We start from the raw sequence: 24,422 nt of genomic DNA, 5'->3' as shown, positions 1-24,422 counted from the left end.
TACCAGCTTCATAAGGTTGTTATGGGGATTAAATGAGACAATATATTCAAACTACTTAGCCCACTGGGTCACATAGTAAACCCTCAATAATGGTAGCCGTGAGTACTATTATTATTAACCTGATCCATTTCTAAATATTCACAGTAGCCACAGGTAGTGATGGGATCTATCCCAGATGCAAGTCCATGCAGAGATCGATGGTTAAAGACAATCTTCGTTGTATGGCCTGACCTCCATTTCAGCATCGACCATTGATGTAGGCTCAGCCTCAAGGGGAGGAATGTCTACAACTCCTGAAAAAGTCATTCTCACAGATGTGTGAGGTGCAAATACTGGTAACTCATTTCTTGCTGTAAATGCTACTATCTCCCTAGGCCCACTTTTAAAATGCAAATACTCCTTAGAGGACGAGTCATTAAGTGAGCACCGAGGACTGAATGAGGCAACCAGATCCCAGAGATCTTCACTGGACAGACTCCTGGGAATCTAAGAATGGGGAGCCTGGAGTGGGTGATGGGGTACAGAAAGGGCCTGAGGGCACTGAAGACTCCACATACCGGTTCCTGCATCCCCCCACCCCCGTCTTTGCAGGTTGACCAGTTCTTCAAGCTGAGATGCCTCTAAAAGCAAATCCGCTCTAGTCTCTCTCTCCCTGCTCCCCCAAGTATCACAGAAAGAAGACCCAGCTGACCCTCAGGCCCAGAGTCCACTGATGTGGCAGGAACATTGCTGAATATCTTGGGTCCATTTTCCTAGTTTAAGAACACCAAGTTTGCGTTCGTTGGCAAGGTTCTAGTCGTGGTCCCAACCATTTGATATGTGACCTTGGGAAGGTCATTTTATGTCTCTGAACTTCTATTTTTTTAGTATATTGAGGATGCTGATGAGGATTAACCTGAGACTCAAATGGGGGAGCCCTTTGTGACTATAAAGCTCAATATGACACACTTTTTTGGTACCATTTTCTATTCCCCATTCATTGTTTTTAGTTTGCTCCTTTTTCTCCGATTCTTCTCATGGGGACAGGAAGGCCTTCTTGGGAGCACTATAGATGGACAAAAACAACACATTTCCACTCCTTATTCTAAAGGTTTCTAGGAACCAAAAATACCAGTTCCCATCTGGGATCACTTACTCATAATTCATTCTTGTGTGCAATAATAATAGCCTGAAGTTATTCCCTCTTTGGCTCAGGTAATGTGGCACAACAAGAAGGCAGAGGTGATGTTTGCAGGAGCCTAAGGTCCTGTGAAACATAATTATATGCTTACTGAGGTTATGTTTGCTTATTTGTCTGGGGCACCTGTGATGCTACATAAATGTTTGTAAAGTGATTGGGTATCAGAAACCAGGGGAGGAACTGTGGCTTCCAGAGGTGTCAGACTTACAGGCAAGGAGGTCTTTGGTTCTGGGGAAGGGCCTGGGGATGAAGTAAGGATCCAAGGGAGCCATCTCTCCCAGCGCTGGCCAACCAGCCTCAGCTTGTTCCCTGGCCGTCTGTGCGGTTCCAAGGGAGAGCTGGTGCCCTGGTAGGATGTTCTGACAGATCAAGCAGGTTACAGCCCTTCCTTGGGACTACAGATCTGACATTTGCCTCTGTCAGTGACATGGTGTTTATTGGTCCCCTTTGGGCTCTAACCCAAAGACAGCTCAGCCCCAGGGTCCTAGCAATTACTGTGTGACTAGAAGGGCTGCATTATGAAATCTTCTATTGAAGGCACCACCCTTCTGGTGCTTGGGGGTGGGTTGGCAGCATAGGCAGCTAGAGGATTACCTGGTTGTTGGGGGAAGGGTGTTGTGTTTCAGGAACAGTTATTTTCGGTGGGGAAAAGATTGCTGATGGCCAGCCAGGGCAAGCTGCCTGAAACTAAATACTTATTTAGAGGCCTGCCAGGATCCGGCCAAGATGGCTGAGGCGAGGGAACGAGGCAGAGAGCACATCTGGTTGGCAAAAGACCCTCTGGATTCTAATGAGTGTTGTGTGGGATTTGGGTGCCGTGCTTCTCAGTGACCAGAGAGTGGCCAAGGGGAGGACAAAAACGGCAAAAAGAGGGAGAAAAGGGCCTGCTGGGAAGGCTTACATGTATTTGCCTCTTTGAACAGAAGAGACAAAGCCGGCTAAACATGCTTACTTTCTTCAAATACACGAGAGGCTTCCTCAAGAAGTTGTTGAATTGTTCTGACAATGAAATACGAGAAAGCAGCCTACGCAGAGGCAAGATGGATTTTCATTGCCTTTTCATTCACACCGAGACAGGGTGCTGAATACAGAGTTGACCCAGTGGTAACGTCTGTGGGCTGAATGGGGCCCTCGGAGCACTTTAGAAAACAAGGAAAGGAAAGGGGACCCTCCCAGGTGCATGAGTGACCTCTGACCTGAGGTCCCACCCTCCGAGTTCCTTGTGTTTGACGCTGAGTCGTGGTTCTGGTTTATGAGGTATCAAGAGCAAAGTGGGTTCTTCGCATGATACAAAAATACTCCACCCTTGTGAAAGGATGGATGGATTTTACAACTTGATAATAAAACTCTCTGAGGAGAGAACGCCCTCCCAGAGGCGGGAGATTAATTTTATCTTTTGTTTTTTCAGTTGCTTCTCTTCCCCTGCATCTTGCCTACCTTTTCCTACTACTTGCTCAACAGTGGGCAAAGAGGTTTTCGAGAAAGCACCCAAAACTTGAGGACCTTGATTCCAGAGCAGGGAAAGATGGCACAGGTTGAGAGCAAGCCCCTGACAGCCCGCCAACAGAGGGGTCAACATCTACCCCCTCCCCCGAGCCCCAGGATCAACCTGGAGGACTCCTTGCGTGATGGCACCTCCAGCCCAGTGTCCTGGCTTCTGATGACACGCCATCTCCTCATGTCCAGACAGCTTAGTTCTGACCCTGAGGTTCCTGGGAAGGTGTCAGAGTTGTGTCTGGTTGGTCTGAAATATATCTCTGAGCTGGCCAGGTCCCCTTCCCCAACCTGCTGTCCTCACCCATTTCAGAGCTAGCTTCCTCTGAGAGAGACCGAAAAGAGAAGGAAGAAATGATTTGCATGCTAAGTCTCCTTTCAACTCCAGCAGTCTGCTTCGTGGTCTCCACGGCTTTTGCTCACTTTGGAAGCAGTGAAGAAGGGAATGGGGGTGGCAAGAAATAACCATTCTGATTGAATCTGATTTAAAATGTTCTGTAAAACTATACCAACAAATCAGGACAAACATCACACCAAGACCGGGAATCACAGGGTGTTTACGTAATATAATGCCCACGGCAAACAAATACTAAATACCACAAAGTACCTGAGACAAAAAAAGAAAGGAAGGAAGGAAGGCAGGAAGGAAGGAAGGAGGGAGAAGAATAAAAAGGAGTCCGGAGTCCTGGCATTCGGAGATCCAAGGGGCACAGGCAGAGTTTCCTGGTGGAGGGGTAGCTGTGTGTGAGCGTCCCGTGGCCTCTTGCTTCACATCTCAGCTTCTGAAGAGCAGACCTCTGTGGCAGTGATGGCGATTCCGATGGCGAGGCTGCCATTGTCGGAGAAGAGCTGGGCCAGCGAGGTGTTGAGGACGAGGCAGTCCCCATCGGTGATCACCGAGTCCACGCACTCAAGGACAGACCGGGGAGTAGCCTCCCATTTGAGACGCCGATGGTTTCTGTTGAGCTCCAGGCGGTAGGTGAAGCAGTCGGCCTGGGTGGGGGTCCCGATCAGCATCATGGTGGCGAAGAACTGGGGGTGGCCCTCGTGCCTCTCCTGTTTCCTAAGCACCAGCAGAAAGTGGTGGCCGAGGCAGGAGTGCATGATGATCCAGTCGGCTGGCGCTGGGAGGTGCATGTCCGTGGCCAGGAAGACTATCTCAGCTCCCTGCAGGATGTCAACCCTGTGCATCTGCTGCAGGTGGGGCACCACCACCTCCAGGTGGCCTTCCCACTGGCAGGAGAACAAGGGGCATATGCAGGGCGTCACCTGGGCAGTGTGCAGCCCTGCCTCCTGGTGGTGGAGGTGGTGGGGGCGGGTGTGGTGGCGGAGGTGATGGTGGGGGCGGTGGTGGCGGTGGTGGTGGGTGAGGTGGTGAGGGGGGAAGCTGCCTTGCTCTGGCACACTCTGAGTGACGGCACGGCGGCTGGACACATACTGTAGGAGAAAGAGAAGAATGTTAGTGGGCGTGAGGCCAAGCTCTTAGCCCGCCTGAGACCCCCTGGCGTTCAAGGTGTTAAAACCAGACTCTCCAGTGCAGGTAGAGAAAGTTGTATTTCTTTTTTTTTTTTTTTTTTAATTTTATTTATTTTTCCCCCAAAGGCCCAGTAGATAGTTGTATGTCATAGCTGCACGTCCTTCTAGTTGCTGTATGTGGGATGCGGCCTCAGCATGGCCGGAGAAGCAGTGCGTCGGTGCGTGCCCAGGATCCGAACCCAGGCCGCCAGCAGCGGAGTGCACTCACTTAACCACTAAGCCATGGGGCCGGCCTGAAAGTTGTATTTCTTAAAAAATGAGAAGAGGGGCTGGACCTGTGGCTTAGTGGTTAAGTTTGGCGCGCTCTGCTTCAGCGGCCCAGATTCGGTTCCCAGGTGCAGGCCTATACCACTTGTCAGTGGCCATGCTGTGGCGGTGACCCACATACAAAATGGAGGAACGTTGGCACAGATGTTAGCTCAGGGCAAATCTTCCTCAGCAAAAAAGAGAAAAAAATGAGGAGAACTGCTGGACTGTTTTCCAAAGTGACAGCCCCGTTTGTACATTCCCATTAGCCATAGAAGAGGGTTCCAATTTCTCCACATCTTTGCCAACACTTGTTATTATCTGTTTTGACAAATATTTTTCTGAGACAAAATTAAATGTTTGGAATGTTGTGCCAAATTTAGATGCTGAAACATTGTCAGTCTTCTCCATGTCATTTCTTCTCAGTATAGAATCTAAATTTACCCAATTAAAAATAGAAGCTCCTTCAAAAGATTCCTTCTGCAAGAAGAGATTTTTCAAATTCTATAGGACATTAAAAAAAAAATGAGGGACACAGTGGATGTCTTGGGTGGTTGAGATTCTGAAAACTCAGTCCAAGAAAATGCAATATTTATGCCTTTCTGATTCTTTAATAAGATACTCAAGCAAATAGGCAATTTCCCCCCTCAAATAACATGCATTATTATGGTCATTAGTCATAAAAAACAGAAAAATCAATTTTTTTTTCTTTTTTGATTCTGTTGGTTTTTTTTGCAGGCAATGAAGGTCAATGGATTTTTTTCCCTATTTTATCATTACTATTACTTTTAAAACAAAACTTCAGTGAGTGCCCATTTGTCAAAGGTTGTGCTGTTGGGTGCCCTTCTCCTGGGTCCTCAGGCAACTGGTGGGACACAGAGCTGATTATGTGCTATTGGGCCACCTTTCCTGGGGTTGAAGTCTCACCTGTGCCTCCGGGGACTGCCGCCCACCAGGCACACCTCTGCCCTGTGCCTGGCTCTCTGCTCCGGAGCAGCCTCCCCAGGGGCTCACCACCAGACGGCCTCCACCCCGAGACTCTCCTGACCTTTTGTTCTTCAGGGCAGTTTGCCCACAAATGCCCTCACAACACCAGGAGCCGACAGCACCTTCTGATCAGATATCAGCAAACATTTATCCAGTACCTGCTATGGCCAAACCCTGCGGGCACTCGGGGTACAGCTGTGAGCAAAATAAACACGGAGTTTCTTGGTGTGGGTGGTACAGACATTACTATGCATGTAATTAATTGTGGTTTTCACAAGGGTCCTCCCTGTGACAAGAGGACTGTGATTCATGTTTTTCAGTTGAAGAAACAGGCTCCCGTAGTAACATGCCAGAGGTTGCAAAGCTCGTGGAAAGCCTGGGATTCATTTTCACGCCTCCTGGCTCTGAACACAGCAGCATCCCCCACCCCCACCCCGTCGTGCCTGCCTCCAGCTCCCCCCTCTGTTCCTTGAGTTCGAGTTCTTTTTTTCTTTAATTAGCCTGCAGGATGTAGGCTGCGCTGTGGAGGTGGCTGCACTGCAGGGCGCTCCAGGCATGAGGCCAACACGTGGCAGCCGCTCTCCGCCCTCAGGTAGAGAGTGTTGTGCCCTAGCTCTCCAAGGCCTTTCTGGACGGCAGGTGCCTTTGGGCACTTGTCTTCTCACCTCCCTTTGGTTCATTTCCAGCGTACAGAGGACGAGGGCAAAGGTCTGTCATTCACACTCACCAGCACCGCTGCCAGTTTCTATCTCCTGGGCTCAGAGGGTGGCTAACAACGGAGGCCTGGCTAGCTTCTCTCTGTTTAGTGCATGTAGGGGACACACACACACACCCACACACCCACCCACGTGGTGTGCTGGGATGGTCACCCTGTGGTGCAGGTGACCTGGAGGCAAGTGGGGCCAGCCTAGCTCTGCTCTGGAGCTGTTAGCTGCGTTCCCCAAGGAGTGCAGCAGACCTGGAGTGGAGCTACAGGGCCTTCCAGTAGTTCCTGCCCTGCTCCTGATGACAGCTACTGGGCAGCCTGCTGTCACCCATCCTGCACATCCACCAGGCCCACGAAGGAACAGGCCGTGTTCCAGAATCCTGCTAGTGATGAGTCTGACTTACCCTTTAGTGTTAAATATAGGGGAGGGAACTAACGAGTATGTAGCATCTACTAAGTGTTAGGCACTGTGGAAAGTAGGTATTTTTTGCATAATTATTTCATTTAATTTTTCACAGAAAAGATCAATTTCCTTTAAAAAAAAAATTAAATCTGGCTGAGTTCCCACCTGCCTGCTGGTAGCGTGTACCATTTAGTCAGTGGGTGAGGGGGGAGGGTTCCTCCCATCCCTTGGGATTGCAGAAGAATCCCAGGCCCACATATTCTGTCAGCCAGGTGCAAGGCCCCTTCCAGGTCCTTCCAGCTGTCTCGGCCCGGCAGAAAGTCAGCCTCTTCTGCTAAGTTCAAGAGGACCTGGTCTTGGCCACCTGTGGAAAGCCCCACGTGCTGTCAGCCCCTGAGAAGCCCCTCTCTCTCACTTAGTCTGTACAACAATCACCAGAGAAACATATTATACCTGTGTCTTACAGATGAAGAAACTGACACACAGAGAGGTTGAGTCACTTGCCCAAGGTCACACAGCTCATAAGGGGTGGAGCTGGGAATGGAGCCCAGATCAGTTAAAGCTGACATACATCATAGACTAGGAAGATCACAGGCTGGATGTCAGCAGAACCTGGACTGTTTCACTGTTTATCTGTCCAGCAGCCTTGATTAAGTCAGTTTCCCCATCAGCAAAATATTTATCTCGAGGGTTGTTAGGGGATCAAATCAAATGATGCCTGTCAAACAGCTTTAAGGACCACACCAAGCATTACATCAAGATGGCATTTCCATTTAGATGTGGTTTTGAGTGAAGACTTCTGGTGGCCTTCTGCCTCTGTCCATGCCTACCCGTGTCTGTCCTGGTCAGCTGACCTTTGCTCCTGGGTAGCACTCTTGGCTAAGCACAGGTAAGAGCCTGTAGACCCCAACATCGCATTTGACCTGGGCCTCCTGTCTCAACACTGACTCATGACGACAGAACATCCTGAACTTCCCATCTCGGAAATGGCCTCTGGGCTAGTTATTCTCCACATGCCCTTTTTCAGATCTATTTTCCATCCTCTCCATCCTGTTCTGTGCAGCTAGTATCAGAGATGTGAAATTAAAGTAAGGAGGGCATGGGGAAGAAATACCTTGACCTTCTTTTCTTCCCTCCCTCCAAACTTCCGCCAGTGCCTCCCATTGGCTAAACCCGATCAGACACCTACCAGAAAGGAGCCCAGAGATGCAGTCAGCAAGGATTGGCTCCTTTCGAAAATGGTGCTGGGTGAGGTGCCCTTTGGAAATGGCACAGCCGAAGAAGGAGTGCTTACCTGTATGCAAGTGTTTCAATTCCCCCCTCTTCAATGTTCGTTGATCTAACCCTGCTGGGCCTTCTAGGCTGAGATTTGATGAGGCTGATGGAGGGGGTGGGGGTGATAGATAGATGCCTATAATTCATTAAGCCAGTCGACAAAAGTGTGTACAGCATCTAACATGTGCAAGGGGCTGAAGATACTGAACAAGGTAAGCTCCTTGTTCCTGCCTCAGTAGCTCGCTCACTATGATTATGTAAAATATTGTAATAGAATGCAAAAATGCAGGATGCAGTGGGGCTCTGAGAGTACAAAGTGGGAGAGGTAGCTATTCTAGTCAGTGTGAAGTGACATTTACACTGGGCAAAGGATGAAGGGTGAATGCTCTAACAGAATAGGCCAAAGGTTTGCTGATGAGTGAATAGCAGGTTTGAAGGAGCCGGGTATGATAGGACATGGGATGTTTAAAAAATGACAAGTTCCAAATGGCTGGTAAATGGATGACCTGGTGGAGATGGAGAGGAGGTGGGTCGCGGTGCTGGAGAGCAGTCAGACCATACTGCCTAAGTCATCTGAGCTTAGGCACCAAGATGACACCCGGTGCTCAGTGGAAGTCAGCACGAGGGCCCAAGAGGCACAGCTTCATGCTTTAGGCAGCTCCTGTGAGCAGCCCCAGCAAAGCCTTCTAAGCTGGCACTCAGGACGGGGCCAGTTGCAAGTCCCGGCCCTTGTTTAGCGATTGGACCCTAGCAATGGTCATTCCCCCTAGACTCTCCCATTGCTTCCTTGGACCTCATCTTCCACTAGCCTTTTCATTTTTCAGTTGCTGTGGGGTAACAAAGCAGCTGGGAGTATATCCAAGTGACTGATGTGAATGACTATGCAAATAGAGTGAGACATTATAAACTCATCAAACCCCGTGCACTTGCTGTGCCCCAAGAAGGTGCTAAGAATAAACACAGCCTTAATTCTTCATTTCTCCCTGCTTCATCTTCTGATGCAAAATATGTTTCATTTGAACGATCTTTGGGTGAGCCAGGTCACAGGGCTGCCGGCAGGGAGAGGAATTCTTTTAATTGGCAAAATGCTAATCGTTTTGGAAAATGAATTCTAATCTTCCCATCTAATACAGTGGATGTGTGAGTAATTACTTTCCTTCACTAAACTGTTAATGCAACATTAGTGATTACACTAATTAAAACTAATGAACTCTTACAGACTGATAAACCCCTCAGTCAGTCAGCGGATGCCTTCCTCCCATTGGCTGTATTTAGCTTCCCATTTGGAAGAGAGATCTTGAATTAACCTTTAGAATAATGCACAAAATTGGGTTTAGAAATGTTAGGCTTTATGGACTGGGTATAATTTTTTCCCCATGCATTAGTGAGACCATTTCCACTGAGGGTGTAATTGAATTTAAAAACGCCTTCCTTAATTTGATCAGCCACACTCCCATGGTTGGTAATGGCTATCCCTCCAAATCCTGGCCTCTAAAGAGGAAACCTGCCCCCGGAAAATCACGTGGCCCTTTCCCCAGCATCTGCTCCCCGTGGTCAGTAAGCCCACTTAGAGGGCCGCTCTGCCCTTCAACTTGCTTCCAGGAACATCGCCATGCCGATGCATTTCAGCCGAAGGAGGGTTTGCACCCAATTTCAAATGACAGGCGTTTGCTTTGAGTTTGCTCATGCCCTTATTTGCGAGAGTTAATTAAGTGGGATTTTCAGAGCTGGGGAACGGGAGAGGCAGTGATGCTATCAATACCTATCACACACAGGGAGGAAGAGCAGGTGCAGGAGTTTGGGGGGTAACATTTCAGGGCAGGTATCGGAGTATTGGGATAAAGTCAAGGCCTGAACCAAGTTGGGAATCAGGTCTGCTAAGAAGAGAGAACAATTGTAACTGCTCTCAGGTCCTACTCTGTAGTGTTTAAAAATTCTTGCTGTTTCTGGGAAGGACAGTCAAGGCTGAAGGCTGAGGGTTGCCCATTCCATTTTCCTGGGATGTGCTGGCTGTCTACCTCTCTTCCTCAAAACCTAGCATGACTGTACGCGTGCACGCAAAACCCAGGAGGATGCTGGGATGCTTCCAAACAGTTAAGAAATAAGTTAAGTGGAGATAGAAAACAATAATGGGGCTTTTATGATCTAGGATAGAACATTTTCATTAGACAACGTATCTCATGCTCCTTTTCCCCCAGACTCACTTATACTTGGTACACAGATGGATGAGATCTTCATGTGGACAGCATGATAATGTCTATAATTTTCTTTAAAATACTTTAGTGGAGAGAATGTGATATAAATGTGTACATTTTTAACCTACACTCCAGGGGCTGTCAATTCCCTAATCACGAATTCACACTTCGAGGTGATCACCTAACATTTTACCGGGAAGGCCATACTCCAGAGATGACGACTACAATGCCTCAATTAGTATCCATATTTCTGAGCCACACCAGATGCTGCTAATTAACATTTCTGCAGAGGTTTTCATTGGTGAAATTAGTAGTTTGTTAATCAGTGTAACAGATGCTAGAAATGGACTCTCCTTGATGAACTCCGTGGTTTTCAAGCTGTGAAGATTGGTTAAAATATTTCAGAGAGATGTTTCACTTTAGGGACGGGCCCGGAAGCTTATTCCCTAAATATTCCTGTATCTGGCCACTGAGTCAAGGACTTGTGGTGGTCTGATGCCATGTCTCAGAGTATCAGGACCTTGCCTCTGATATATCACTGCATACACAGTGTCTTTGCTGGTGATCAAAATTACGTAAATTCAGTGAGGAGTCATTGGTTAGCAAACACACAGAAGCCTTGAGTCTTGGGCTATCTATGCCATTAATTAATTTAAAAAGAAGGAAATGAGTATTACTGTAAAAAGAGGTAAATGAAAATTTTGGTGGACAAAACTTAAAACCAAGGCCCACGGGTGAAAAACAACAAAAGGGGTCCATACAGATGTCAGCATATGCACCTGTCCTATGGTGTCAAAAGCCTCTTGACCAAGCTGGTCATCTTATAAATATTATAGTCCCTGGCTATGTGAGGGGCTGGGAAGGACTGTGTGGATGACATTGTGAAAACCAAAAATATGACTTAGTCCTCAAGCTCCCATGGCCCTTCTTTAGTTCCTAGATCCTAGCCCTTGGCTGCCCAGTTTAGGTGATTTATACATGAATAGTTTCCTGTCTGTTGATCTGCCTTCAGGATGGAGACTCATTGTTCACATGTCCTCACTGCTAGCACAGTGCTGACACGCAAATAGAGCCTTGACACATATTTGTAGCACTCATCAGTGCATTAGCAACAACTTCATATATGAGGACCATGCTGGTTCTTGTCTTTTATATAGTTCAGGTGTGTCAGCCATGGTCCCAATGGTATTGTCTGTTTGAGATCATCAGCCCCGGTAAGATGGGGATGCTGCCTTCTTCCCTAACCGGCGAAGTGAAGCAGCAGTTAAGATGGGTCCATACAATTCACTACTATTTCAATTCTTATTGAAGATCACTGGTTCGTGGCCTTCTCTCCTCAACTAGGTTGGAAGTCATTGAGGGCACGGGCTGTGTTTAGTTTGCCCAGCGCCAAGCCCACTGATGGGCAAAGCCAGCACTTTGCGGTGTCTGGCATCTAGTCAACTCTCAGTAAGTATTTATTGCTTGAATGAATGAATGAATGAATGATTCATATACAGAACCCTGTTCTGAACCATATCCATGGAAAGGATGTTCGTCTTCCGCTGGAGGCTCTGTCCTCTACCCTTCCTTAGAAGTGTGTGTGTGTGTGTGCGTGTGTGTGTGTGTGCGGGTATGTCCACAGCTGTGGGCTCATCAGGAAGGTCTCCTGGCAGCTCCTCACCCAGAACCTGATGGTGATGGGCCACAGAACATGCACTGGGCTCTGACCAGGAGGAGGGCGCTGGCGCATGCTCAGCTGCTATCATGGGAAGTAAAATAAAAGTTTTGAAGAAGAAACTTCTCATGCCAGAGAAGTACTTTCTTTCCTCTTACTTTTTACCAGATTACTCAAGCCTGAGGCATTCCCTTTATCAATAGCAGGTTGCTGCTCACAGGTTGTTTGGGAAGGACAATCTGCTGAACCAACCCAGGAAATCTGTCCACATCCTAGATTGATCTAGACCCACTTTATCCTCCTGCGTCTTGGCAGGACCATTGACCTAAGGAGGGGCTGGATACACCCATGTGTCCTTAGTCATTTTCTGCTAACAATCACCAGGAAGTAACTTCAATCCAATCCAAAGATAATTGGCTCTCCTCTAGCTATACCCCTCCCCAAGGGATGAGGTGCTAATGGGTTGTACCCACACAGAGCTCCTGAACTGGCCCTTCTAGACCACACTCCAGATATCTGGGATCCTAGAATTCCCTACCCAAAGGCTCTGAGTCAGCTTCCTGCAGCCTGTGCTATTTCTAGGATCCATCATCTAGAAGGTGAACCATTAGATGTGAGGTGTGGCCAGTGGTGACTATTTTGGGGAGATGTGAGCAGAGCTTGGATGTGTGGGCTGGGGTGTCCATTTGCCTTTGCATGAGACTCATTACCATGCAGGATTAAGCCTGATTAGGAAAAAGTGAGACGGATCATTGGCTGGGGGCTGTGGCCATCTAGATTATTATGAAGAGATAATCATTAAGGTAGGAGGGTAGAATGTATTTTAAGAGCCTCTTACCTTAATTTTTACTTTTAAGTATTTAGACGTACAGTATGTGGACTTGCATTTGCATGTTTGCCTTGAGGCCTGCAAATGTTCGGGGCAGGCCTGCAGTCAAACCACATGGTAGAGGAATGCTGCTCCATGTTCATTTATCCTTCGGCTCTGCCTTTCATCCGTGAGGTTTTGAGCATGCCAATGAGTTTTATGAATCTTGTGGATGAAAGACTTTTTCTTAAAAGCAACTTTTTTTGTAGTCAGACTTTTATATCCGCAATTGGCAAGTGAAACCTGGTGCCTGTGTGAGCAGTTTAAAGGTTAAAATTTAATTAATTGAAGCTCCATTAACTATGAGCATCTCTGTGGGATAACTTCATCACCGTGGGAGTGACTCAAGGAAGGTGTGCCTAGCATGCTGGGAGCACAACCTCAGCCAGTCTGGACAACCTCAGGTTGCGGGCAACAGCGTTGCTCGTGTGTCAGGGGTCACTATGGTAGGAGGCAGTGCCCGTAACCTTAGAGAGGGGGTGGGTTGCTAAAAATGGTTACATATGGGAATGCAAACTGCAGAAGCAGATGTGTCAGCGGGCTATGAGTGGGCAGAGGTGTGTCCTGGGTGGTCTGAGATATTCTGATGGCCAGGCTGCCCCAAGGCCACATGCCATCTTTGTTCGCCTGGTTATTCGAAGATATCATCACCAGAAACTTCGCAAATTCAGCTCTCTCTGCCAGAACTCTCCAGCCTCCCCATCCCCTAGTCCCAGAGAGGCCTTTGGCCTGGCTGAGTTGTATTCCTCCTTCAGGTGTTCTTTACTGTGACTAGGTCAGGTCTGTTCCTTAACAACACGCAACACACTTACTCAACGTCCAGTTTTCCTGCTGGACTGTGACGTGAGCTCCAGGTGGGTGAGAATTGCATCTGATACCTGCTGTATCACCAGTGCACGTAGTGCTTGGAACATGGCAGGCACCCAACACATATTTGTGGAGAGGATGAAGGAATGACTCCTCCCTGTTGACTTATCACTGCAACACAATCCATGCCCTTCTCACCATCTGACAGCCACCACCCTAAGGCAGGTCACCCTCATCGCCCATCTGGGCTACTACGATAGCCTCCTAGCTAGTTGTAGTGGGTTGAAAGGTGGCCCCCAAAAGATATGTCCCCTTGCTAACCCCTAGAACCTGTGAATGTGACTTTATTTGAGAAAAGCATCTTTGCAGATGTAAATAAGTTCAGGATCTCAAGATGACATCTTCCAGGATTATCCAGATAGGCCCTAAATCCAATGACAAGTGTTCCTAGAAGAGACAGAAAGAGGAGAAGACACAGTCACAGAAGAAAAGGCTGTGTGAAGATGGAGGTAGAGATTAGAATAATGTGGCCACAAGCCAAGGAATGCCTGGAGCCACCAGAACCAGAAGTAAGGACGGATTCTCCCCTAGAGCCTTCAGAGGGAGTGTGGCCCTGTTGACACTTTGATTTTGGAATTTTGGACTCCAGAACTGTGTGAGAATAAATTTCTGTGATTTTGAGCCACCAAGTTTGTGGTAATTTGTATGGCAGTTCTAGGAAACGAATAAATGAGTCTTCCTGCATCCATTCTTGCCCTCATACAGACTGTAACTTTTCTCACTAAATATTTTAATGGTTTTCCACCAGACTCAGAGTGAAGCCCAAACTCCCTATCATGGCCATCAAGAACCAACACATTGTGGCGGCTGTCTAACTCTTGCCCTCAACTTTTTTTCACCCCCCACCCTCCTTGCTCACTCTGCTCTAAGCACATTGGCCTCTTGCTGGTCTTTGAACATGCCATCTACACCTGCCACAGGGCCTTTGCACAGTCTATTCCTTCTGCTTAGTACACCACTAGATATCCATGTGGCTTACTCTCACACTTCATTCACATCTCTGCTCTACAGTGACCTCCACTCTGATGATCTCCTTCACTTACCTATTAAAAAAAAAAACCTCTCAATCTCCTTTCCTTGCTTTATCTTATTTGATAGCATTTATCAACACTATAGGATTATAATACATATTACAGCATATATAGAGTGTAGGTCATATATTTATCTGTGTACTTTCTGTCTTCCCTGCTGTTTCTTGGACTAGGACCTTGGTTATGCTCACTGCTGTATCTCTAGAATATTATCTGGTACCTAAAAGAGCTGAACACCTTTTCTTTTAAAGACGGGATAAATTCCTTTGGGTCTTAAACTTTTCCATCTTAGAGGACCTGCATAAAGTGTGCATGTCACCGGAATGTTGATGTGACTTCCTCCATTCCCAGCCCCCTGCCCCGGGTCTCCCCATCAGAGTTTTGAGCAACTCTGACCTGGTGGATTTCTCACAGACTGGCTGCTGAGACCATGGCACTTCTGGTGTCTGTAAGGAATTAGGGAGGTCCCGGAGAGCAGCATTCACTCGTGTCTCTGATTCTGGGTGTATCTTTGAACTGCTTCTTTGCAAATTCAGAGTGAAATGAAGCAGAAGCAATCCTGAGCTCACTCTGACCGGACTTTAAAACCAGTGCTTAGGGTCAGGCTAGCTTACCATGTGAAACATTAGGCCTGTCCCATCCTGGCTCCCAGTCTGTCTCCAAATCTCACACCGCTGATGAATTCATGCCTGCACACCTGCTATCTTCTAAGTCTTCTAGACCCAAGATGCAAGGTTTTGAGAGGAGTGGGGGTTCCCTCTGCCTGCCTAGGACCTCTGCTTGGAGTTCTGGATTCCTACCTGAGGATTTGCCTCTTTTTTTTTTGTGAGGAAGATTAGCCCTGAGCTAACATCCTATGTCAATTCTCCTCTTTTTGCTGAGGAAGACCGGCCCTGGGCTAACATCCGTGCCCATCTTCCTCCACTTTATATGGGACGCCACCACAGCATGACTTGACAAGTGGTGTGTCTGTGTGCCCCCAGGATCCAAACCCGCGAACCCCGGGCCGCCGAAGCGGAGCGCATGCACTTAACTGCTACGCCACCAGGCCGGTCCCAGGATTTGCCTCTTGCCTGGATGATTGAGACTGGGAATAGCCTCACAGTCAGCAAACGCCATGTCTACATACAGGCATGTGTGTGACCTATAGTCCTTTGACTCAATACCCATGTCCTAACACCAGAGATGAACAAATCTAGAGCAGAGAACTAGGTCATTTCACAAAAAACACCATCTTCCAACAGCAGACTTAATTCCCAAATAGTCATCTTTAGCAAATTAGACCTTCCTATAAGCCTGTCCTTAAAATAGGAACTGTGTCATTTGACCAAGAGTAGATGGAAAGACAGTGGTGCAGAGTAGAAAGAAAATATTTTTGAAGTCAAACCCACTTGGGTATGAATCCTGGCTTTGCTACTAAAAGCAGTGAGACGGTGAACTCATTAATTAACCTCTCTATGCTTCATTTTCTTCATCTATGAAATGGGAATTATCATATCTCATAGGGCTGAAGGGAAGACTGAAGGAGACATGAAGTACGTTGTATGAAACCATGGGGGCAGGGTCCGAGCGGCATTGCATAGACGGTGCCTTCGCTTAAGCCCAGCCCTCTCTGCTTAGGAACCACCTCCACCTGCTGTATCTCTAAAATGTGTTTCCTGAGCCAAGTCTGCCCTGCGCATGTTTCTCCTTCCCCAGAGCCTCAGACTCACTGCCCATAACTCACTTGGCATATGGCTATTAATATATAGTTGACAAGTGAAAATTTAATAATGGCAATAATATTCATGTTGATTTGAACCATCGTTATAAATAACGTCTAAGCAGCCCTGCTATATGGAGGAGTCCCTGGAAAAACAAAGGCACAGCCATACCAGGATGGCTTAAATGAAACAGATCAATGATACCAAATGTTGGCAAGGATGTGGAGCAATTGAAACCTCATACACTGCTAATGGGAGTATAAATTGGTACAATCACTTTGGGAAATTTTTTGGCAGTATCTACTAAAGCTAAATGTATCCCAGCTCTGTACACAGAACTCAGCAATTCCACGCCGGGGCACACACCTGTTGGGGAACAATTCTCCGTTGGTCTCTTGCATTTCTGCACATCTAGCAAGCAAGGCACTGAACGTCCTCTGCTCCAGACTATCTTTTCAAGGATGTTTGTATGGTGAACAGCCTTAAAATATAGAGAGAGTTTCCCTCTCTGGAGCAAAGGGCAGATTTGCTTACAGCCTTGGGACACAGAGTTCATATCTCCCTCCAGAGCTAAGGGCAGGCATGCTTACTGTCCATTATAAAAGATTCGGGTTCCTAAGTCTTTGTAATGCAACCTACTGTGTGTGTAGGCATCATTTGGCCCTCTCTGAATTATGCTATGGGAATTGTGTCTCGAGGAACTGGTGCAAAAATGCAAATACTCTGGCTGTTGCTATTGCTGTGGGTAAGAAACTGCTCTTTGTCTCTGACCCAGGAGTCTCGTGCCTTCCACCAGCATCCAGGAAACTTGGGCAGCCTACTTTGTGAGCCTGAAAGCCAATTAAAATCTCAGACCCTTAATAGTTATATTCAACACCTGACAGAAATGAGTGTTATGTGATCAAAAAACATATACATGAATACATATAATTCATAAGAGCCCTAAATCTAAAAGCCACGTAACTGTCCTTTAAATGGATACGTTGTGGTAAATTCAGACAATGGAATGCTACACAGCTATAACAAAAGAATGAACTACTGCTACGCACAGCAACATGGACAAATTTCAAAAACATGTTGAATAAAGAAAAGCTAGACACAGAAGAGTATATACTTAATAACTCTATTTGTACGAAGGTCAAAAATAGTCAAAACTGATCTATGGTGACAGAGGCTTGAACGGTGATTATTTTTGCATGGGGGCATGTTGACTGGAAAGGGAAATGAGAGATCCTCTGCGGCGCTCGAAATATTGTAACTCTTGATCTAGCTGGTGGTTCTGTGGATGTAGATATATGTAACAATCCATTGAGATAGATGCTAAAGATTTGTGTACTTCATTGCATGCTATACACGAAACAACAACAAGAAAAGAAAGAGAGGGGAATGGGGATGTGTGGCCATTGTCTCCAGGTCACTGTTAGATGGGCATTGTCGGCTGAAAGAGTCTAGGTGATATTACTGAAGGAGTTCATTCAACAATCAACGTGAGGAGTTGGAACCCTGGGAAAGCAGTTCAACAGTGCGCTCTGATGGAACTGCTCCGAGATGTGTGAGGTTAAGTGCAGCTTATGTCTCTTTCACAAACTGTACGTGCAGGGAAGAGGAAAAGAAAAAAATCTTACAACTAGGTTTCATATACGTCAAAACAAAAAGGGATAGAGTACATCTGGGCTTTTCTCTAGATGATAAGGTGAAGGCACCATAAACAAGAATTTCTTGGTTATACATCAAACAAGTTCAGAGATGCCAACGTTATCTATGTGTGGAGGGAGGCAAGGACCAGGGTCGTTAATTATTCCCTCAATCTCTAAGACATGCTGCTGGGAAATGTGAGAGCAAGGTTCCCCTTTATCTTTTCCTGTGGTGGATCTGTCCAGCTGGCGTCTTCAGTCATGAGGTGTGGGGTTGCGAGGTCATTTTGACACAGGCTGAAGATGGCCTGCACGGCTGCTTCACCATACAGCATGGATTTTATTGTACTGACTTAAAGCCTATGCAGTTTGCTTGCTAGATTTGCCTGATAGACCAGGGAGAGAGGTCCCAAAAATCTGTCCACAGCATATTGTGTGGGGCTTAAGGAAGAATCCTAGAAAGCCTTTTCTTTCATTTTCCCTGGTGCTCATTTGACCCACTGGTTGCCTGTGATACTAACAGCTAGGGGGATTGGAGGTTGGGAATGAGAGTCACAGCAGGGGCAGGCCCTGGGAGTCCAGGGAGAGTGAGTCCTGTGGGCTTAGAAGGTGGAGTCGTGGGTGACACTCTCGGGGAGACGCAGGGCCTGGAAGCCCTGAGGAAAGGCAGTGATGCCTGGAGTGGCGAAGGCCTAGTGCTTTGGCCCTAGGGGCAGAAGGCTCCTCTCTGAGACTAGATTACGGGTTACCACGGTGTGTCACGGGGTTAGAGGAGGCCAACCCCTGACTTAGGGCAAGTGCCTGGCTAAATAAATGGCTTCCTCTCTCTCTGCCACGAGGCTCTCCTCGCCCCAAGTTGAGGGACAGCACAGCCATGAAAAGCTGCTGACAGCTCCAGTAAATTCTCATAAGCGGGGTGGGGGCAGGTGTTTTATTGACTCTAAAGCTTGCCCAATAGCTGGGTACATATTTAATAAAAATCTTAGGCTTGGGGGGAAGACATGGGGAGGCAGAAGGGAGAATTGCTGCCCCCTGGGCTTGGGAGGTTAGCAGTCTGGCCAGTCCCTAATAACTCATTCATCCAATATTCATCTTTGAGTTATTACAGACACCGTGTGTCTCTAAGGAACACGTTTATTAGTGTCTACTAAGATAATTAGCCCAATGCACTTCAAGGCAATTGAAATTGTCCCCATAAGTGTATTTCTTTTCAGAATGCACCATGACTACTTTTCAACATTGATCCTGTTTTGTTCACATTTCCCCCATTGGAGAGTGCTCACTTTCTACAAGCATCCCAAACTGGCCCAAGGGGAAGGAGATTAAGTCCCTGGGCTCCAACTCAGCCATCTGCAGGCTAGGATTGCTGCAACCTGAACAATCCTGCAGCCTGGGTCACCTCTAGGATCACCCGGGGGCGGCCTTGCTTCCTCTCTCTCCTCTATTCCCCGCGCTATCAGGGGATGTTGTAGAAAGGAAGGCACATGCAAGGCTTCGACTGATCCAAAGCACTGATTTTATGCCCCGCATTTCTATAATCTCCCATAACGTCCTTGCAGTTTCACAAGCAGCTAAACTCTCCTTTCACTACTCCACTAAGAGCCAGCTAGACGGGTGAACTTGAACACTGCAGTGTGCGCACGAGTTGTCTGGGCATCGTGTGAAGATGCAGAGTGACTCAGCAGGTCTGGGCTGGGGCTGAGATTCTGTGTTCCCAACCAGCTCCGGGAATGTCACAGACCACACATTGAGGAGCGAGGGGCTGGACCAGCTCTTCCCTGCCCACTTATACCCTGCTGGGCATCCCTTTTGGAATCAAATAAATGGTTTTTAATAACCTCAGACATTCCTTGTAACTCTCTGATTCTTTAACAACCTCCAGCCCTTGCAGGTTTCACGGTAACTTCATAATGGAGGTCATAGGGCTGCCCAATTCCACAAGATAACGACTTGATTTGTCAGTTGTACGGAGTCCCCATGCCCAGGCAGAGCTTGGTAACACAGACCGACTTCCTAGGAGGAGCAGGAGGCAAGCATAGCTCTGAGGGAATTTTTAAGCACAGAGTGAGAATTTGGTTTATCTTCTTTTGTTCACAGTGTTTAGATTCATTTTTTGGAGAGCGCTTAGCTTTATTTAATAAATTCTCCATTTTTTATGACTGCCCATAATTTCTGACTGTTTAGTTTAATTGGGTTCTCATGTTCAGAATTTAGAAGCAGCTTCCTCCTCTTAGTTTTAAGTAGTAATACACAAACAAAAGACAAATATCACCCTCTTCAGCAGCATTCATTGATTTCTGTACCATTCTGCTATTACATAGTGAATTCATTCATTCATTCACTCACTTATTCATTCAACAAACATACATTGAGCAGTTACTATGTGCTGTGGGAGGTGCCGGGGATAAAATGGTGAACGAAGCAAACATGTTCGGTGTCTTCATGGAGCTAACTTTTCTAGTAGGGAGAACAAATGCTTTCAGGGGTCAGGGAGGGATTTGTAGGAAAATGGTCCGGGGGGATCCTGTCCAGTGTCTTGCGTAGGTCTGAGTGCAAACTGCCCTGTCCTTTCTGCTTTCTCTTCTCTTAAAATCGAACCCAGTGGGAGGGGAGGGAAGGTAAGAAGGAGGAGAAGGTGCCTTGGAAGGGAGATGAGGAAGGAGCTGTAATCTACTCTAAGGGTATAAATTACCTGTAAAGGAAGGGGAGTTTGGAAGGACATTATCCTTCTCCCCATTCCACCGCTGCCAAAAAATTTTTCCATGAATCTAATATTGGAGAATATTTCAGAAGGAAGATAAGTTGATAATGGCACTAAAGCCTTCCTCCATAAAACACAGAAATGACAAGTCCTCTATCCCAGCCCTGCTAATGTACCACCCTCATGACAAGGGGTCAAATGAACTGAAGTCTCTTCAGTTTCTCCCCATTACTAGAACTCGGCATTTCCATAGCATTTGATCTTGGCCAAGCACTTAACAGTCATTCCCTGGCTAATCTTCACAGATCTTTATGGGTAGGCCTCAGGATGAAACTTAAATTTCCTTGTGTTGACTAAGAAAGGGAACAGAGGCAGAGTCAAACCCAACCCTGTGTGTGATAGGGAGGGACAGGGACACATGGCAATGCGGGCTCAGGGAGAACTGAGATGGGGGTCCCAGTTCTTCCACTCTTTATAAAACCAAGAGCAACTCTTTCACGTTTCCGGGCCTTAGTTTCTATGACTGTAAAATGAGAATGATGATACCTGCCCCTCTCCTGGAGGATGAGAGGAAGATTAACGTTAAAATGTGTTTTAAATGGTGAAATTCATTTGGAAGAAAGTATTATATGGATGCAAATCATGGAAGGGCATGCCCAACACACGTAATTGTCATGGCCCACACCTGCTGGGGGCCTACGCCAAGCACATTACACGCATCATCTCATTTAATCCTCCTCCAGGCTCCATACGGTGGAGACTATTATCACTAGCAGTTTGCATACTAGAAACTAGAGCAGAGAAAAGACAGGGTCTTTCCCAAGACTTCAGAGTTAGCAGTAGTGAAGTGGGGTTTTGATCCTCAGGAGTCTGGCTTCAGAGCACTGAACCGAGCCCCCCAGGGCTTGCTGCCTGCTCTCTGTGTGAGAGCCAAAGCTCAATTATCCGCCTGTGGATTATCTGCAGCTCCTATTTCATTTCATCCCAAACTGACTTTTTCCTGCCATCCAGTTCAGCTCATTAGTTGGCAAGGGAGCACAGAGACTTAGAACTAATCCTAATATTAGGTAAAGAGCAAAGTATAATTAGGAAGATAAATCTTCTGGGGAAAAAAATGTACGTAGCACGTTCCAAAGTCAAGCACGGGTGACTTTTCCCATCTTCTAGATGATCTACACCGCTGTTCTCTTTCCCTAGTACAGATCACTATGGATTGATGGTGGATTTTCTTTTTTAACATTTTTTTTTTTTTCTGATTAGAAAGGAACATATTCTCATTACAAAAATTTTAGAAAATTCTGCCTCGTATAAAGAAAAGAATAAACTCAGAATGACACCACACTGACAAGTACCATTATTAACATTTTTCTGTGTACTTTTTTCAATGGCTTTTAGACATAAATACCTAAATATTATATGTATAGTCTTATAAGCTATTTTTTTCTTAATAGCTTATGGAACAATACATGTCAAAAAAATGTTGATTAATACCATCGTTTTTCTCAGCTCCATTGGCCTTGGAGCACTCCTAGAGAACTCATGTGGATGTGGCATAAGTGGTTTCATTCAGATCTGGCTAAGAGAGAAACAGTTGCTGCACACATCCAACATTTTATTTGTTCATTCATTCAGCAAATCTGCCAGATATTGGGGATAAAAAGAAAAATAAGATCCAGTTCAGACTCTCAAAGTGTTCACTGTCTTATCTCAGAGACTCCGCATCAACTTCTTTTCTGGCCCGATCTCCCTGTCGTCTGTTGCCTCCTCCTCCCTTGTCCAGACGGTCAGAGAGTAGCTTTGTCGTTGGAAGCAGTCAGGCCTTATTTGCTGACCCTCCCCCACTTCCAATCCTTTCCCTTTTTTGCCTCTGGGTTTAACAGTAGCATAAAACTAATTTATAGCTCTTGCCAGGAAGAGGAAAAATTTTCATCTCAGCCCGTCATGCGAAAAGCAGTGGTACAAATGAATAATTGTTGACCCATGCTACCTATTAGAGATTGTGCTGGGATCACCTCGTTTGTTGTTTTAACACGAGAAATTAAGGGTCTTGGTGAAAGTTTCCATAGAACATCGTCTTTGTGGGTGACCTCTCCTGGCGCCATGTTCACGGTGGGGAGGGGGATGGGGCCTCCCTTCCACAATCATCCCATGAGAAGGACAGACTCTGCCTGTGTCCACTTTTGACTGTAGGTTCAGGGCCACTTTCCCCTAGGGTCCTTATCAATCAACACATGCCTATAGAGCAACTAGAATATGCTGGACACAGTGTGACGTGTTAAGGGGGACATGGCCATAGATGTTGTTATTTTGGCCATCAGAGAGCTCACCAACACCTGCCATGTGTAGAGCCATATGTTTCTGCAATATAAGTGTACATGGAGTGACGCAGGCTGCGTTCCCTTCAGTACCAAATGGCTTGAGATGTAGGAAAAGGCTTGTGTACGGAGTAACCTTTGAAGTGGGCCAGAAACAATGGATGAGAGCTGAGTGGTGGAGGGATGAGAGGAGAGTACTCCCGGAGGATGGGGAACAGCTTGAGCATGGTGAGGAGCTAGTCTTTTCATGGACTGGTGAGGCCTCAGCAGAATAATGAGAAGTAAGGCTGGGCAGGAAAGATGCAACCAGATAACCTAGAGTTTTGAAAGCAAGATGGGGTTGGGAGAGATGGCAGGGGGTTTCACAACAATTTTGATTGGTTCCATATACTGGATATATGACCATGATACAAAGGCTGTATTGAATATGACATGCCTTCTAATATTAGTGACTAAAAATTATAATGGAAATGTGTGTCTAGAGCCTTTCATGTAGCAAGGGCTCAGTAGATATTTAATAACAAATTACATTATTCATTCTTATGCCATCTTTCCAGTGAAGAACTATTACCTCAAACTATCACTAGCATTATTAAAAGTATTTTCATATCTAGTGTATCCTGTAATCCTGAATATAGGTAAGGTCAGGTGCATTCGTCACCCAGTCAATAACATTTGCTGACTGATATTCTCTACATTCCAGGCATTGGTCTAGGCCAGCTGGTGAGGACATTAAGGGCAGTGAGGCTGAATTTTGATGGAGAGTCTGCCTGTCCGTGCTGACTCTGGAAGACGCAGGTAGCAGTGGGGGATAATGCTCTTCATAGAGATTGGGACATCACACAAGAGAACCAACCAGAAAATTAGTACAAAGAGTAAAAAAATTCAATAAAGTGGCAGGGTGACAGTTTTCCCCATGGTCCAGTTTCTTCCCACCACCTGGCCTTGACCTTATGATGGAGGTGGTGAGGTTATAGAGCAAGGTGGGTGAGCCAGAGAAGGAACTATTAAGTTAACCCTTCTTTTGGATCTTGGAGTATGGTTCCTGGGCAGAAAGCAGAGTGGGAAAAGCTTCTGGATTATTAGAATAATTCTCAGCAAAGATATGCATATACTAGATGGGGGAGCCACATTTGCTATCTCTAGGAGCCACAGTTTATGTCTTGGGATAGGCAGTGGGGATACTCTGGGATAACGCAATATTCTAAAACAGAGATCAGAGGCCTTGGTGAGCCTCATGAAAGCGCCCAGCTAGCTCCAGTTCTGCATTCAGCATGTTGCCATCCCAAATTAATATGCATTAGGCAGGCTAAAGAAGGTGGAACAAGGAGTTCTGGATTGAAGCTGCCGTGGACCATAAAAGCTGCTCAGTAGGGTATGGGCAGGAGTGACTTAATCTTCTAACTAGTTGGAAAGTGAGGGCTGCACTTTATACAACTCTGTCTTGCTCAGGTCCCTGCTGGGCATATAGCAGGTGAACAAGCAGGGTCTGTTGACACGCCTGAGTCTGTGGATTTAGTTTTATTCATTCATTCATCAAACTTTATCAACCATCTTCCATGTGGCAGGAACTGTGATAGATCCTGATGATAAAAAAAACCTAGTGTCTGCCCCCTAAAGAGAG

The 24,422-nt window shown here is 46.5% G+C and overlaps 1 protein-coding gene across 1 annotated transcript in view; it reads right to left on the bottom strand.

The window, feature by feature from the left end:
• Nucleotides 1–3,442: 3,442 nt before the first annotated feature.
• Nucleotides 3,443–24,422, bottom strand: part of SIAH3 (siah E3 ubiquitin protein ligase family member 3) — a 64,255-nt gene continuing 43,275 nt past the window's right edge. The window contains exon 2 of the mRNA XM_058547692.1: nt 3,443–4,111. Coding sequence (XP_058403675.1) covers nt 3,443–4,111 — 669 coding nt within the window. The remainder of the gene's footprint in view (nt 4,112–24,422) is intronic.

The sequence above is a fragment of the Diceros bicornis genome, chromosome 9, assembly GCF_020826845.1.
Source record: "Diceros bicornis minor isolate mBicDic1 chromosome 9, mDicBic1.mat.cur, whole genome shotgun sequence".
Taxonomy (NCBI): domain Eukaryota; kingdom Metazoa; phylum Chordata; class Mammalia; order Perissodactyla; family Rhinocerotidae; genus Diceros; species Diceros bicornis.
This window is presented reverse-complemented; position numbering and strand designations above follow the sequence as displayed.